The sequence below is a fragment of the Girardinichthys multiradiatus genome, chromosome 19 (genome assembly GCF_021462225.1).
Source record: "Girardinichthys multiradiatus isolate DD_20200921_A chromosome 19, DD_fGirMul_XY1, whole genome shotgun sequence".
NCBI lineage: Eukaryota > Metazoa > Chordata > Actinopteri > Cyprinodontiformes > Goodeidae > Girardinichthys > Girardinichthys multiradiatus.
Window position 1 is genome coordinate 22037379 of NC_061811.1, and position 18245 is coordinate 22055623.

Here is an 18245-nt window from a genome sequence, read left to right on the forward strand (position 1 = left end):
GATGTAATTTCCAAGAGTGATTACTGTGACTGATGAACACGATGGATCTCTGGGCTGAGTGACGCAGCCCTGTAATGTGTTTTGGTGGGAAAACATACGGGAACTTATTAGGCAGAGGATCAGCCATCCGTTTCTGCTACCCTACACATCTTGGGTTCGTGCTGGGACGTAATATATGGTTTGAAAATCAAAGTGATGCATCGGTTGCCCTTCAGGTGTTGGACCTGGCTGTCAGGTTTAGCATTTTATTTTCAACCAGCATCATGAAATTAGTTTATTGGGTTAGACAGTGCAGGAAGTTCATTCTTCTCTTTGTTAATGTGTGCCATCAGTTATTTCCACAGAAATTTTACTATATAATACAACAAAGAAATAAGTTTAAATTCATCTTAGATGTATTCATGTAAACATGGTCAAAAGTATGCATACAAGCTAGAATACACAATAATAATTTTAATAGGTGGTGCTAAAGGTCAACTTCATGATCAGCATTCATTGCAGCTGTTTCTTGCTGCAGCATAAAAAAAGATTTGTTTGACAAAACTTACTGGACTGACCAATAGTCAGAACAATAGGGAGGTGTAACTAACTCGCAAGATTTAAGAGGGATAAGTGCAGATTTAGACTAGTTCATAAAATCTTTTGGAGCCAATTTTAAACAACTGCAGACTTCAAAAAAAATTTGTTACAGCTATTTTACATAACTACAAGATATTTGCATCCCCATTTAGCCAAATCAAGCAGAGGGCTGAAACTTTCCCAAACACATGTGAAAATTGGCTTACGAGAAGATAAAGGAGTATAAGATTAATCCACCGGAATATATTTCTTAAGGCTCCAAACTCAGCCCTGTTGGAAATGTGTTCATTATGGTATACAGCCAGTCATGTTCCATGTTGTAAGGAACTTTACCAATTCTGCCAAGAATGTTGGTTGAATTCACAACTAAATTTATGTCAGAAGCTTGTTGAAAACTGCAAAAACTGTACAGTCGAGGTGCATTTGTTAAAGGGCATGTTAGTAATGAGGGTGCATCAGCATGGAGCCATACGTTTGAAAAAGAATGGCTCAGATAAATCGCTGGAAGGTCAACACTGAAAGAATATTAATTCATTTCTGAACAGAACTTTGGTTGATTCTTGACTTTAGTGAAATGTTGTTGCTTCCAACCACAGAATAATAAAAATAATGATAACAATAAGAAACAAAGATCCAGATAACATTCGGTAAGCGCAGACATTTTGCAAACTCTCAGTGCATTCACAGTGAACATCTGTTGGGCTGATTAAACTGTTTAATTCATACCTGGGGCCTCATTCATAACTTAATCAATGAATTAGTTATCCAGTATCTCCTCAATAGTTAGTGCGTAGTAATACATTCATACATTAGTGTGGAGATGGGCCTATCTCCAAGCAAAGTCTGGACTTTACATCGACAAATACTTCTGCAGGTCAAAGTAAGACTGGGGTGAACTTTACATGAGCTTTATGAACAGTGGATAAAAGGTCAGCTATCAATTACCAGACAGAAGGATTTATGTTTGCCTGTCCTCTTCTCCTTTACGAGTTCTTATAATTAAAGCCTTACCGTTTTTTTTCCGGCATTCCCATTCTGTAATTATGGGTTTTTTTTCAAAGCTGCTTCCTTATTTTGTTCACAATGACACCCAGCTCCTAATTTTACATCGAGGTTACAAATACAGCCAACAGTTCCTTTTTATGTAAGTTGATGCAACATCGGCAGGTTCATATGTTCATATGTGTAGTAATATAGTCTGTAACAAATGTGGGTGAACACCATTATTTCATATGCTTAAGGTAGTACAACGATACAAAATGTAATCACAAGAATATATTAAATTAGACCTCAAAATGTCCATTTAATTGACCAAACGGCAACATCTTTTTTCTTCACGTCGCAACAAAAGAATTGGGGCACCCCTACCGCTTGGCATAAACATGCATAACATCAAGGTAACATATACAGCATTGGTTTTGAATATTTTCCTCACATTTTAAATAAACCATGATGACTTTTTACACAGTTACAGTGATAGAAATTTTGTTTTTTGCAATACTGTGCACAGAGATTTAAAAAGTGATGTTTAAAGTTGTAATAATGTAATTGGAAGTAATTGGTAGTGGTAAAATAGCTCTGAAAGGTTTATAGATTTCTTATTTCTGCTTTTTGTCACATTTAAAGGTTCAGATCATCAAATCAGACTAAATATAAAATACGTGTTTTAGATGAAGGTCTTATATGCTAGGAAGAAAACAATCTTGCCTTATAGTTAAATGTGAGAACCAATGGAGTCCAATATGATATCATGAAATCGTTGCTTCTTTGCAGTTGCTTGCAGCAATCTTGGACATTTTAATAACCGTTACTGGCCTCCTGTAGTACTTAGATTCGCCACTAGAGGGCATTAGTAAATAATTCAGTTTAAGAGATCTTTAAGCAAAATACCAACTCTGGTATTTATCTAAACCATTCTTTTTCCAGGATGAAATGATTATAAGAGGTCTCAGAAGTATTTGTTTAAAAATGGATATGTTTGACATTGAATTAAATATGGATTTTTAAACTTATTTAAAAACACTATTTGTATTGTAAAACAAATCTAAATTGCTGTTTGAGTATTTATTAACCCCATAATTTCCATAAACCCCCCCAGCCGTTCTGGTATCATCCTATGTTTGCTTGTCAGAACTGTTGTAGACTTGAGACATTTTGAGATGTGCCTGGGTGGTAACAAGGTGCACCCACCTCCCATCCCCCCTGTAGCAGGCCTCTGGGGCGCCTCAGGTAGCTTCTAACATGATACTAATGAACAGCGACAGTCACGGCCGCTGATGCCCTGCCCTATGGATCAAGCAGCTCTGCGGTGGACCTGAACGAGCTCCTGTTCCTGCTGCAACCGCATACCAATGCTGCAGCGTGTTGCCATGCCCAGAATAACAATGTAGGCAACTATTTTCGCAACTCTGTTGAAGATTCAAAGAGTTGGTGAATTCATTGTCAACCCATAACACATCTACAGGTCTTAGTTTCTTAGTTACACAAAGACGTTACTGCAAAGAGTCGTCCTCCTGTGCAAACAGCCACTGCAATCACTCATCTGCTGCACGTAATCTATATCTGTATCAATGCTCATGAGCAGCAGAGTCTTAAGCAATCATATTTGTGTGTGGATTACAGTGCGAGGGAATGAGATTTCGATTTTTTTTTGCAGCCACATTTGAAATAATAAAAGCACAGTTAGGCTTTTCAAACATTTGAAGACAAATATATATATATATATATATTTTTTTTTTTTTATTTATTTATTTATTTTTTTGCCACAGGACAGTTTCAACAGAGACCTCAGTCAAGGTAATCGGGTCCAAAGCTGCATATTTAAAACCGAAATGAGGATTTATGATTAAACGATCTTTGAATGGTAAATGTTTCCCAGAAGAAGGGTCGAAGTTTCAGCTCATTTGTACGTTAATATTTAATAGTTTTCAGTAATTCAAAGAGAGCAGGTTTTGGTTTGACCAAGTCCAGCTATGCCCCAAAGTGAACGTTTTTCTAAAGCTTCTGCTGCTGAGGGAGCCCCCCTGCCATATTGTCACAAATGGTGAGACTTCTGTCTGAGGTGACGGGGGATTCGGGATGGAAAAGCGGGAGTGCTGTTGTGCTAAAATGATTACAGAGATAAAGATGAAAAGTCTTGTTTTTCTCCCCTGATGCTGACGTGATGATGGAAGAGGGACAAAAAAGCAAGCCTGATTTGTTCTCACCAAGGAGGCAAATGACACACTGTGGGCAAATCAAAAGCTCATTGCAATTAAGGAACTCACAGTTAGGTTTCAGCTTGATGCTGAGCTTCTGGAACTGTTTTCCAGCATCTCAGAAGCACCATTTGCTCGTCACAAGGTTTCTGGTGGAATATAAATCTGCAACTAGTTACTCTATAAATATTTGTGGCGTAAAATAGAAAAATACCTATGTACACCATAAAATAATTTTTTGCCAAACAGGGCAGCACTGTGGGGAGTAACATGAAGCTGCAGTGCGAACAGCCACCTTGGCGCTATGCTGTGCAGCAAACCTTCACTGTGCTCTTTCTTTATAAAATGCAAATTAACTTCAGAAGCCATATAATTGGCCTCTCTATGGGTAAATCCATATGCAGAATAGGAATGGGTCTTAATATGTGGGTCATATGAATATAAAGCATCATTTAAAGTTTATTGTTTGCATCATTCAACTTTTTGCTCAGAGCACAGCAGTCTAGTTATTCATAAACTGAAGAACTATGACAGTCCGACTGTGGCTGAAATAATCACAATATCATCCTTCTGCATTATTTACTGAGCAGAAGAAAAATTATCTTAATTTGAGCCTGCCTGTCTCTCTGCTCCAGTATTAATAACTCCATAAAATCCTGGAAAACATTTCCTGACTTTAAAGAGATAATACCTTAATGAGCATGGGAACAGTCAAGGGTGGCTTGAAGAAAATATACCATTTGGTCAGCAGTAACAAGTGGGCAGAATATATGGTCAGGGGAGAAAGTTTGGAGCTACATCTGTGAGAAGAAAAGATAGTTCAGGTAGCATAATTAAAAATGAGAAACTAGGGCAAAAATTACAAAAACAGAACACTCTGAGATCGAGTACGGCACTGTACAGAGGTAGAAATAATTAAACAGATAATGAACAAGAACTGGAGTGTCATTCAGAGTGATGCAACACTGAGCCAGATCTTGTTTGATCCACTGTTCAAAGGTTTTAGGAAATGGCCTGCTTTACAGGGTAATCATGGATTGTTCTGCAAAAATGGGAAATCAGAAGGAGTTTACCGTTAATCACGTTATGAATTGTAAAAAACGTATTTCTTATCTTTAGGCTGGAATGGCCTAGTTTACAAGGTTTTCTATATAGGTAAGATAAGGATGTTTACAGGTCAAATTTTTAGAGCAGAAATATGCAGCTCTTAGCAGTGGTATTAGTAATTGCGCTGTCAGGGACTATTTTTTACCAACAAAGCAGTGATACATTCATCCAACCCTTGTATTCTGTTTGTCTGAGATCCGGTCGCGGAGGTAATAGGTCCGGGAGGAAAACCCAGAACCCCAGGCGACACTCTCCACCTGGGGGTTTCCAAAGATAGAAAGAAAATACATTCACCAGGTACACTGCTTTAACTGCTTGCTAACACAAATAGCAAGTCAGCCAATCAATTGGCAGCAACTTAAGGATCAGAATTAGCTTTATTGCCTCACACCGGGTGCCACACCTGTCTGCTAAAAACAGGAAACTGAAGTTACCATTATCACAGAATCATAACATGACATTGAGTCAGTTTGGTGTAAACAGCATAAAGTTTGGTGTAAACAGCATAAACGTATGAATCTAATCTACATTGAAAAAACATTTGAGATTGGTTGTGGTGATATAATGGGGTGGGCACACTTAGGGCCCTTTAGTTCTAACAAAGCATTTTTTAAACACCACAGTCTACCAAGTATTGTTGCTGAAAGGTCAATCTCAGTATGAAAACAGTATACCCATCTTATGATGGCTCCCTTCAGCAGGATAAAACACCATCAGATAAAACTATCAAGTCAAAATGGATAGAAATGTGTGAGGAACATTTATGACTCTTTAATACTTTGACTGAGATCAACAAAGTATTTCTAAAGGCAAAATAGGGTCCAATCTAGTACAAACAAGGTGTACTCAATCAAGTGGCCATTGAGTGTCTAGTTCCTCCAGGGAGTCCTGCCCAGAGGTCTCTTCATAGCGTGATATGGGTGGAAAATTTACTAAGGAAGTTTCTTCTAATACTGACAGAGCAAGCAAAAACAGGCTCAACTAGGCTGCATTGAAAACAATAAGTACACTGATATTTTCAGTCTTTAAAGAGATGTTCCACCAGGTTAAAATTCTTATCACTCCAGAACCTACATTTTCATTAAATCCCTCCTGCGCTTTCACGACTGTATGTTTCAGGTTGGCTTTTTGTCACATATTAAACCCTAATCTCTAGCCTGGGCCATGAAATGTGCAAGAAAAGATTACTTTCACTATTGACTGTGATGTATTTGTTGCATCTGCAGTTCTTTTCTGAGTGATTTCTGAGTCCCTGCAGAAGCTAACTATGCCCACAACAATATTGTCCTTCATGTTTGTCTGAGCCTACATCATGTTCCTTCTTTCTAAAGAAGCTGTGCATTGTTAGGACATAAATAGTTGCATTTTTGTTTCCTCAGGAGGATTTCTGATGTAATGACTGTGAGACTAAGTTGTAAATTTGTCAAATGTTTTCCATTTTCCCTCTGTAGGGTTATCCAATTAATGGTTGCCTGTTGGCTACCTGTCTGATTGATTTTCATCTTACTCAGGATAAGGATGCACCTCATCTGCACTTTGCTAATAGCCATCCTTATTTACAGATTTGGGATCTGGATCATTCTCAAATAAGACTTAACCAAACTTGAGTTTTTTAAAATGCAGAGTCTGTCAGATAATTGGAGTCTCCCCACATGAAATGACTATATCTGAGAATGATGGTGCAACAAACTATTGAAAAACAAGTCCAGGCTGCAGCAGTTCAGCCATGCATGCAGAGTGAGCGCTAAACGACTGACACACAAGTTGTTGTGGCAGCAGCGATCTGCACACTGGAGGGTCTGTGATGCACCAAAAAAGAAATGGGTCAAGCAAAGTAAGTATGATCTAAACTTTGACATCTTGAGCTCAATCAAGCAAAGGTCAGCACCAATAAAGTTTTGGAAACACATCTTGGACAATGTGCGACATCCAGCATCACCCACAGCAGCCCATCAGATGCAAGGATGATTTCCTTTTCCAGTCACCAGCTAGAGACCGAAGATTTTGATCTTTATCATGATTAGCTTTGAAACAGATTTTTGAAGTTGTTGGTGGTCACAAATTACTTGCATGTAGGACTTTTTAAATATTTAGAAAGCCCATTTGTGCATCTTGTATCCAGGTCATAATCATATCTAATAACTGTATGTTGGGCATTGGAAAATAGATGGAGCAGTAACTCAAGAGCTTCAGTTTTCAGCTTAACTCCTTCAATAAGTCTATGTTTAGAGCCCACGTTTGCGTATGACGCTCCATTTGACTATCCCACGGCCGCTCCATCCTGGTATCACTCCTGTAAAACGTACTAGAAGTGGTTTATTTTAAGAAAAGGGATTCTTCAACTCTTCTTGATATTCAAGTATTGAGCTAGGACTTTGTATAACAGAAACTATTAGTAAGAGAATCTAACTAAATTAAATCAATTTCTCTTGGGAAACAGGGAGGCACATGTAAACAAATAGCAACTAATTACACCATTGTTAGATATTAAAAGAGCAAAACCTTTGAGGGTTTCAAAACTTTGGCTCTGAATAACATTTTTCCCAAACTTGGATGAAAAGATGTGTTTGTGTTTCATGATGCATATCATATCTTGACATTTTATATGTATCCTCAGAGTATTTCCTTTAATAAACAACTCAGAAGATTAACTTATAAGTGTTGTAAATGTTTCACTGTAACAAGAGCAAATTATAAAGCATGACTGTGTACCAGTCCACAATCAGGGTCTATAATGATTTAGATGAACAACTTTGGTGTGGAAGGACTTGACTGACCTGCTCAGAGTCCTGACGTCAACCCCACAGGATGTCTTTGCAATGAATTAGACAGTAGGCCAGGCTTCCTCGTCCAACATCAGTGTCTGACCTCACAGATAAGCTTGTGTAAAAATGGTCAAACGTTCCCAGAAATTTTAATTAATAGCCAAGGCTGGGCCAACATCATATTAAACACTTTGTAATAAGAACAGGAAACACATATACATATACGTGTATATATGTTTGAAGGCAGATGAGTGAATAGTTTGGCAAAGTAGTTTATTATTGTCCCAATAAGGAGATGTTTTATCTTGCCCCTTGTAGACAAGCAGGCAATGTTTTGCCTGCAAGACTTAATTCTGGGATGGTGTTTATGATCTATCCTGGGTGTGATGAGTTTCTTTTGTTTAATTTTAGCCAATGGGGAGTTTCCACCAGTGGCCACCAGCATAACCCAGCTCCCACTAAAACCTACCACCAAGACTTCACTGCCTTCCATCAGAAGCCCTGCCGTGGACCCCACTACCGCAGATTACAGTAAGTGTGAGTTGTGTTGCAACAAATCAGACGCATATATGAGTAAATGAGAAGGAAATGTGCTCTCTACTGCACACTCATGCTTATACTCTTTAATGAGCCGCAAATACTCTTGTCCTGCTTGGTATGGTGTCAATGTGTGGCCTGCAACAAAGTAAGTGTGCCCCCTACTGGTGTACTCTGTGTTCGAAAGCTGAGCTGATCTCCTCCGGCATTAAATGTAGAAGGACGGACAGTTTTGAAGTGTAAAATCTTCAAATTTGTCTCCAGAGAATGTCAGTGGAGTCAGCTGCACTGACTTGACAATTTCTCACTCTGTAAATTCCCTACTTCAAAAGAGTAAAGACAAACAAAGCCTTATTTTGTAGATCGTATGCTGTAAGTTAGTTACTTTTCCATGAAACCTTCTCAGAAATATTTTTCACCAGCAGAAAGCTTTGAAGTACTTGAAGTACATTTTGAACTTCTGGAAAGTTCTCCTCTAGAAGTTATCAGAGAGTATATCCTTAGAGTTTAATGTCTCTGGTTGATTTTATTTGTCAGGAAGAGTTTCTAACACATTTATCGATAAGTGATGCTGTCCAAATGCATTGGCCAGAGGCTGATCATCTTTGTCATTTTTGCTGAGCACAGAGGAAACATCACATCCAACATGCATGTTGAGCTGCACAAGAGGAACATAATGAGTCAGGCTTTTATATAAAGAAATGCCAAGATCCTGACCAATAACTGGCTGCCCAGCACTGTTTCTGTAAACAGGTATACATGTTCCAGGTTTTATTAAACATTTCAAAAATAAAGTGCACCCTAATAATAAAAACATTATGGACTTTGCTTGGTTCTGCAATTAGTTCAGTTTTATCTGAAGTTTAAAAACACCCTTAATAGATTATATACTGTTAATTCTTTGGAAACAAAAAAAAACAGATATGAATAAATAGCTACACCCTCCTGCTTCCATTGATTTGAGAGGGAAAGTTGCTGCAAGGTGCCATTAATCAAATGCATTTGCATAATTGATCATCACTGGTGTTCACCTCTATTACAGCAGGAGTTTTGAAGCTTTATGCTGCTCTGGAACCTTCAGCTGAGTGACTGCCCATTTCTGGGATGAGAAGACATCAGCAATGACCTTAGAGAAGCAATTGCTGTTGCTTATCAATTTGAGTTATAAGGCCTTTTCCAAACCATTTAAAGTCTGTTATTTTACGAGGAAGGATAAATGCTGACAAAAAAAAAAACATTTAAAACGTCTGCCAAATTTTCCAAGAGTGGATGTCCAAGCAAATTTACCCTAAGCTCAGAGCACCAATGCTTAGAGACATAAAAAAGTGAAATTTCTGAATTTCAAATTGCTTGGAAAGTTACTTACATATGGGCTTACAACCATTCATAGATGAGACTTTGTTTGAACGTGTATAATAATACAAAAGTGAAGAGAACCAAACATTTACAGTCAGAAATATATATTTTTTATCTAAGGTCATTGCTGATTTCTATCCACCCTGGCATTGTGGTCTAGAGTACAGCTGAATGCTCCAGACCACTAAACTGTCAAAACTCCTGATTTTTGTAGAGGTGATCACTCTAATGGTGATCAATCAAGTTCCTTTAACCAGGGTTGGGGTACATGATTGCACAAGGACGGTGCTAAGAACACTTCCAAATACCTGCCAGTGTTGTCCCAAAACAATTCAGGCCTTTGCTAGAAAACTGCAGTTGAAGAGGAACTTGTGTAAACTAACCAAAACCAACATCCAGATCAACAAAAGAACTGTTTAATCTGAACATTCAAGTTTTGGGACAATCCAATCCGAGCCCACAACTGATTAAAAATCTGTAGAGGGATCTGAAGAGGGTTCTGTGCTAACGATGCCCTCACAAGCTGACAGATTTTGATACGGGAAAGCTGGCATCTACTGCCAAGTCAAGATGAGTCATGTTGATAGATTATATAAAAAGACTAAATGTTGTAATAAAATGAAAAGGTGCTTAAAAGTATTAGTTCAGGGGTGTTCTCATTTAGGCAAGCACAATTTTTTAGTTTCCAATTTTTTTCCCTAAAAAATATTTGTTTGCTTCACCATTGAGTTCTACAGGTTAGAGGTCACATTTAAGTTGGAAAAAGCTCTGAAATGATTTATCGTGGTCTTATTTTTTTTATATCACAAAATGCTGGTGTTGTGGGGTGGGTATTTATATCCACTGTACTCTCAACATTTTTGAGGCCTTGTGCCTTTCTAAATGCATTTTACTAAATTCAGGTTGGCACCGGTGGACTTAAGTGAAGCTACAGAAGCATCACAGGAGCCACAGATGAAAGAAGTTATCAAATTAAAGCGTCTCAGTTTTCCCCAAATGGAAATATTTAATTTGGGGATTTAAAACCCCAACAATCTGGATATCTCGAAAGGTTCAGGGCTCCATTTGTACTTAGAGATAACTGCGCAAAAACCTTAAAACAGCTCCAAGAGGAACTGTCTTATTTGTATGTTTGCAGCCTAATTGGCTAATGTTTCCAGTTTTATTTGATTTAGTTCCTTATTTGTGGGTCTGTTTCAGTGTAGGACAATGAGACGACTGTTTCAGGGAATGTTTAACATCTGACACAACTGCCAGAGACACAAAAGTCAGATAGCAACTGACTCTGCAGAGAAACATTCAAGTATCTCATGATATTTGCTTCAAGGGCAGAAAGAAAGAGGTATAATGTGTTTACACAGTTAATACTTAGGGTGGTTGGAAAAAGAGCAGCAACCCCCAGAGAAAGATCTGGGTTAAAATCACGCTGCTCTTGTCCTTGTGATTATCATAGATATTAAGTCGGAGGAAAGAAGTCAAAGCGGAGTTGTAAGTTGGCCCTTCCACATGCAGCCTTCAGCGGTTACCATTCGACAGGCGCCTTCTTTAGCCTGATGCTTTGACATGTGGAGGACAGGACGGCAGGCCTGATGAGGGTTTTAGCTCAACAGATCTGTCACTCCAACAAGCCTTTCATCTTCCCCCCAACACGCTGAGTGATTAACCCAACCAAACGTTCACATCTCCTCTCACACTTCCCTTCACCCCTCTATCTGGGTCGAGGATGTTTTGTTCCCTTTCATTTCTACATTTGTCTCTCGTCTCTGGCATGTAAAAAGCTGTTATTGACTCTCTGTTCGCTTGTATTACCGTACTGCCTTCTCACTCTGCCAGCGTGTCTCACTGTCAGAACTTGCTCTGATCTGAGTGTGTTGTCCCACTTTTTTCCCCTCTCCTCTCCTCTCCTTTCCCATCACCCTAACTTCACCTTCATTCTTGTCTTTGTATTCATGCTTTTTTCTTCATGCATTTGACTGTTCTTTGGCAGCAGAATCTTTCAGTTCTCAAAAATGTTTTGCTCTGAAGCATTCGAACCCTGACTCAACACTTGTGTATTTATAAAAGAGATGCATCAGAATAAGGATGCAAGTCATATACCTGAATAATTCTACGGGTGCTGTACCAAGAACCTGTGATTTGTTACATGAATTAATGCAGAAACTTATGATCAAGCTTATTTTATTGTGACAGTGGTGTCTCATTATCTCCAAACCAAAGGATAACAGATTAAAACATTTAGTTACTTCTCACTTTGCACAATTTCACACCTCACAATCGGTTATAGGCCTGTTGGTATATCAAAAAACATGCTTGTAAGCTTCAAGAAATGGAGCTATTTTTGTGAAACCTCAAGTTCTGTCAGTATATGAAGCACGTTTGTTGTTTGTGATCCTCTTGCCATTATACAAAATGTCTTCTGGGATGAAGGTTGTAAAATTTTAAGTCCGATACTGCATCAATATGCTTAATTGGCATGCCAAATAAAGTGGATCTTACCAGTGCAGAAAGACAGTCTTCCTGGAGTAGAATTAGATTAATTAATGTTATTAGGTTCCTGCAACATTTCTTGTCAATTAATTTCCCAAAAGGGTTACTTGAGCAACTATTATAGTTTTTGAGGTCCATATCTTTAGCTGCATCAAAATATTTTTAAAATGTTTTCAATAATAAACTCAAAATTTGTGCTGCACAACCAGAGTGTGCAAAATCACAACAGATTGGTTGGACACAATATTAGGTAAGATATTATACTTTGAAAACTTCCAAGTGCCATTCTTTCCTGCTTTGCACACCGGTGCATTTGACCACCTGGATGGACTCAACCTGAGATCCTAAGCTCGATAACGAATGACTCAAAAGAGTCAGGTAAATGTGGATTAATAATGACCAGTATCATCATCGGAATTTTAACCAATAGTATCGCTATGAAATATTTACCTTCCATCCCTACTTTAAATATTATTTTTACTGGCTGCTGGAAACAACAGCCAAATGCTACATAACATTACTAACCACTGAAACCCTATAGTATCATACTTTATATAATTATCCTTTAGAAAAACAGTCCAAAAATGTGTGTTTAGTCTGATGATGCTACTTCAAGCTGTAAGCCAGCACTCCGTCTAACTTGCTGAAAATCATATTAGCACGTGAAGTGACCATTCATGACAAGTGGAAGTAACAACCAACAAATATCAAAGCATAAACTGATATTGAGATGATGATGTATAGTGCAGCCCTTACTCAGAATGTGTTGGTTGAAACTTTTCAAGAAAGGTAGTGTATTCAGGTTTGCTTGCAGAAGTAACACTTCATGCATGTTAAATTTCAAATTTTCTATCTAAAACCACAAGTCTGGGATCTTTAAAGGGGCTAGGTGTGGCCTAAGAATACACTACATAGAATTGTCAGTATGTGTTTTGTCTTTTGTTGTGGGAAAAAATGCCAGTCTTAGTTTTCTTTGTCTTCTGGATTTGTTTCCTTTGCTCTCAAAGATTTTCTAAGCTTTGAAACGATAAAGCCTTATAACAAACTGTAGAGGCGCTTCAACTTATCATTGTGTTTCATTTTTATCCAGCAGGATGTGAAAGGATTAGATTCTTTAAACAATAAACCCTTTTCCATTTAAAGGTGAGCCAGTTTTATTCACACAACAGCAGAAGCCCAGGGTTTGTAGATGAGAAATGGCATCAAATCAAAGATGGATGAGACACTGATTGATGCATTCTGATTCGTTCTGACACCAGACACCATCCTCTGGGCGTTCTGTACATAAAGGAGCTTCGGCCATTTTAGGTTTGGTTAATTAACCGCACAGAATAAAAATATGTCTGCTTCATTGTTTCCTTGTTTTTTTAAACAGTGTCCTACAGAAAATCCCTATAAAGAGTTAGTTTCAGTTTAAGATGGAAACCAGCAGACACCAAAATGGATATAGGATGGATACTGACCCACATAAATCATTTTGAATTGTTTGCTCCAGAGATTTTTCTCTAAGCATTCAGATTCAGTGTTTCTGTACCAGTCTTGATACTGTGATGACCAGCTCAAAGAAAACAGCTGCAGGATAAGGTGCGCTCGAGGTAACAGGAGGCCAGTGTGGAATATACTGTTGTTGTCCTAAATGCAGTGTGTTTTTGAAATTGAAACAGGGAGACATTTATTTGAGGTAAAGTTGAGGATCAAGATGAATGAAGAAATCAGGCAGAAAATGTGAATGAATCTCAATGTGAAAGAAACCCTATTCCAGAAGTTGTTTTTTCCCCAGTGTTTCTCTGTTGGAAGTAGATTTCCATAAAACAGTTGAAACGCAATTATTATTTTAATTATTAGAGCCATTACATCAACCTTGACAGAGGATGATATTTAAAATCAGGTTTTTGGCCCACAGTTATGCTTTAGTTATCAGAATCTAATGAATTTGGTCCAGATTTTGATTCTTGGTTTCATATTTTGTATAAATTGTTGCGATGGTTTATAATCTGTTTAGCATTTCACAAGATCACAGTGTTCGCGTTGTTGTGTTCATTTAGTCTCCTTCAATAGTTTCTCCCTGTTGCCTCAGTCTCCTGTTACCAACACTGCTGTCACCTATTTGTATCACACTCATGATTTCCATCCCAGTTTTGTATAGACAAAACTGGGAGGCAGGCATGACATTATGACAGGTGAAGTGAATAGCACTGATGCTCTGATATATTAGGCAGCCAGTGAACATTTTGTTTTCAGTGGTGTTAGAAGGTGCAAAAATGGGCAGACATAAGGATTTGACAGTTTGGCAAGGGGCAAGATTTAATGGCTGGTTGACTGCGTCAGAGCTTCTTCAAAACTGCAGCTTGTGTTTGCTACAGCAGTCAGTATTAGTAAAGTGGGTCATGGGACAGTGATGACACGGCAACAGGGTCATGAACTTGACCTTGTAACAATGGAAGAAGGTGGCTTTATCTGATGAATCATGTTTTCTTTTACAAGCAAGTCTATTTGTTTTGGTTGTTGTGTTCCCTGACCTCACATCAAAGGCAAACAGTGGTGGGACTGGTAGCCTTACGGTGTCATTTGCAGATCTGCTCTACAAAACAGGGAAAATTGAGTATTTCCCCTGTTGCACAGTTGTCTTTATTAAATTATTGGCATGACAGGCCATATCGGGTCCTGGCATTATACGTGTTGTACTGTACGATACAAATACAAGGAGACACAGATGTTGGGGACAAAGAGTAAGAGAGAGAGAACAGAAACATTTATGGGGAAAGGATGAAAACAACAATTACACAACAGAACAAATGACAAAGGACCCCACCAAATATATCTATACAGTTCAGTATCACCCTCACAGCCCACAGCAAAAGAAAGGACCTGTCACCATCCTGTAGTCAAAAGGCTGCCTGCCAACCCAGAACCGCTGCAGAGCCAAGCAAATACAACAGCACCACTTTTAGGCAGAGTTCTGCTCGATCTTAATTCATGGCAGCAAACAATGACGCAGCTTAAAGCATGAATAGGTATTTCACACCAACACAGGTGAGGTGCAAACACCATAGAAATAAATATGTCTACTCAATAGGTCTTTATTGCCAATTCCAAAGACGTTTTGGAAAAAGTTAACTACCAGCGCTTTTACCCATCAAAAACATTAATAAAAGCTCTGAAGAACACCTTGTTCAAACCTGAGACTTCACAGCCTTTTCTAAAACAGCACTATTACCAAGACTAGCTCACCTTACACAGCAGCCTACCAAGAACAGTTCACTTACTTGTATTTTACGTGATCGGCATTGATGATCACAATATGTTGCCGTGCAGTGAAAGTAGATTATATTTCTCCTCTTTCTGACCCGTCACTGTATTGAATGGCTGGGTCTGATCAAAGAGCTGCTGTCAGTTTTAATCTCTGATTGACTCGATTGTTTCCTGATTTATGGGGGTGAATCCACCCAGACCAAATGCCATCATGGCAAGAGTAAAAACAAAATCTAAATCTGAAAATTTCTGCTTTTGACAGGACGTGCCTTGCAGTGCAGACTGACAAAAGCGCAGTCCATCTGTCTCTCTGACCGTCTGTCTGTTACATGCAGAAATGTTCAGATGCTGCTTATCAGTGTTTTCTCAACGATTTCTGCATGATAGAATAACATTTGTATTCCTGTTTCTGTATGGCCCCAGAAAGGTCTTTGTTGGCCATAAAAAATATATATATAAATTCTGTTCCATATTGGGAAAAACGCCATCTGAAGTTACTTTCAAGAAACGTGACATGAGTCACGACATATTTTCTGTGAACTTGTTTTGATAATGTTCAGACAGGATGGAGGCTGCTGGGACATTGCTGCAGGTTCCTCGATCCAATCAGAAACATTCTCCTTCATCTTTCTTTTAGTGTTTTTCTTCTCTGTTGCAACATGTCTGGAACAATTTCCCTCTGATGAACACTGCAGGTCCTGTTTCTGATAGAGGTCACTGCTTGTCATGGTAATTGCTTACTACTGGTGGCAAAGTTCAGCTAAAATAACATGGTTTATGTAACACTCGGCAGAGTATCAGTCTACAAGGATGTCTTTTGCATCTGGATTCATACTTACTGTAAGTGAGAGGACCAGACGAGTGTGAACAGCCGGTATTAGAGAGGACTCTCATCTCTGAGAGCTCATCTTGTTTTTGTTTGCTTTGCCCAAGTGCTCATCACAGAATTAGTCATTGCACCAGCTGTGTGGTGGGCTTGGGATGGGAATTCATTCACACTCATGGACCGAGATCGATAATAGGGGGTGAAGTGGGAAACCATCTGGACATAAGAAAATCATTTCAAACACAAGAGTTGTCTGTGTTCAACACCAAATGAATTCATGCCAAACCTAATTTAAATGAATAACTTAAAAATGGGGAGATTCTGTTATTACCTTCACTATTTAAGCATGTATAGCCTTACCTAATAATTAGAAGAACTAGTCTGTCACCATGACTCCTTCCCAGACTCAGACATTTGTTTCTGCACAGATCTTTAAAGGTTGACATCTGTACTTTGACTAGGCCTTTAATTATTTTCTATTTCAACAATTCTTTGTTGTGCTAAAGGTCAGTTAGTAAATGCACCTTTGAAAGCCCAAGTTAACCTAGGTTTATTCTGCAAGCCTTCCAAATTATCATCTTGTCATGAACTTTGACATTTAACATTCTAACTGAGGCCTGAAGTCAGAGGCAGAGCAACTGGATCTTTTGTAGTCTCTGAGCATTGCTATGTGTGACCTTGGGGTGAATCATTCTAAAACAAGACTTCTTAGGATGATTAGCAACTGTTTAAAATATTTACTCTCTGTAAAATGATGGACTTCAAGTAGTTTCAAAATTGCCTTTTATTCTTTCTTTGATCAATAAACAGCAACAATTACTACCCAAATGTCATTGCTTTAATCTTTCCGTTTTGGTATTGTTTTAACAGATCTATGTGCTCTATGACAACAACTTTTCAAAACTACTGCTTTTACAGGGATAGTAACACTGATACTTTTTATTCATCAATGAATTTAATTACCACCACCTAGTTCTTGCTCATCATCTCAATCCTCTTGAATGTAGTAAAGTTAAATTTACTTTTTTACTTACTGTTTTGCACTTTATCTTAAATTTTGCTATAGAAATAAGGACACAGTACAACTTATTTTTGTCACCCCTCTGGCTCTCTTTTTTGTCCAGATGCATAAACCAATTAATTGAAATAAGGAAGCTGCATCTTATAGCAGGATGAAGCACTGCAGCTGTTAGTTCCTCAATGTCCATCTGACAAGACTGGTGTTGAATTAATTACGGAGAAAAGAACTAAATTAGCTCTGACTCATGGGATTACAGACAAAATGAGGAGAAATGTTTATCACCTGTGATCCTGTCAGTACCTCCCTGCTGCAACTATGGCTATGATCTTACCTTCACTATATGCAATAATGTGCTTTATATCTGCTGTGGAACCGTGGGAAATGTTGAAGTGTTGAATGACAGAAGAATGGATGAATTGTGAGTCTGTGGTGTGCACTGAATGTCAGCCAGCTCATCATCTTTGAGGCTGCATGTTTGAACGTCAAACTATTTCTTTCCACAGATGTATGTGTACTTCACAAAGAGCTAACCGTTTTTATTTTTCCGTTTCCTTCATCTGCAGCCAAGAAATGGATTTTTCACACCTGTGGGGCTGTGGGTCCTGAGGGCCCGACTCCCACTCAGTGCCTCAACTCCTACAGGAGCAGCAACATCAACGTGACGGTTGGCACCCACGGTCCCTTCAAAGGCATTCAGATGTGGCGGGTCCCAGAAACAGGCACCTACAGGTAGGCCTGCTGCCAGGGTAACACATATTTACCAAACCTTTTTGACTGGAATAATTCATATTCAGGGTTCCTGCACATTCTTCATGCTAACATTTTCCAGACTCAATTTTTGTTCATGGTTGTTTTTCTGCACATTTATAACCATGAAATGCAAACGTTCATGGATGGATGGACGGATGGACAAAACATTTTAACAGTGGAATGGGAATAAAATCCAGAAAGACCAATGTTTTTTGCAGACTATTTTTTTTTTTTCATCCTAATCAAGACAGAAAATCAAAGTACTTTTCCAGACTGTGTGGGAACACAGCTAAAACCAGATACTTACAGGAATTGTATATGAAGACCAAAGAGGACCAACCTTTATGTCAGTATCTGACATTGTGTCA

General features: G+C 38.5%; 1 protein-coding gene across 4 annotated transcripts in view; it reads left to right on the plus strand.

The window, feature by feature from the left end:
* alk (ALK receptor tyrosine kinase) overlaps positions 1-18245 on the plus strand; it is a 541946-nt gene that overhangs the window by 476833 nt on the left and 46868 nt on the right. For all 4 annotated transcript variants that reach the window (XM_047345720.1, XM_047345721.1, XM_047345722.1 and 1 more), the window contains 2 exons: positions 8060-8179; positions 17691-17856. In XM_047345720.1, the coding sequence (XP_047201676.1) occupies positions 8060-8179; positions 17691-17856 (286 nt within the window). The remainder of the gene's footprint in view (positions 1-8059; positions 8180-17690; positions 17857-18245) is intronic.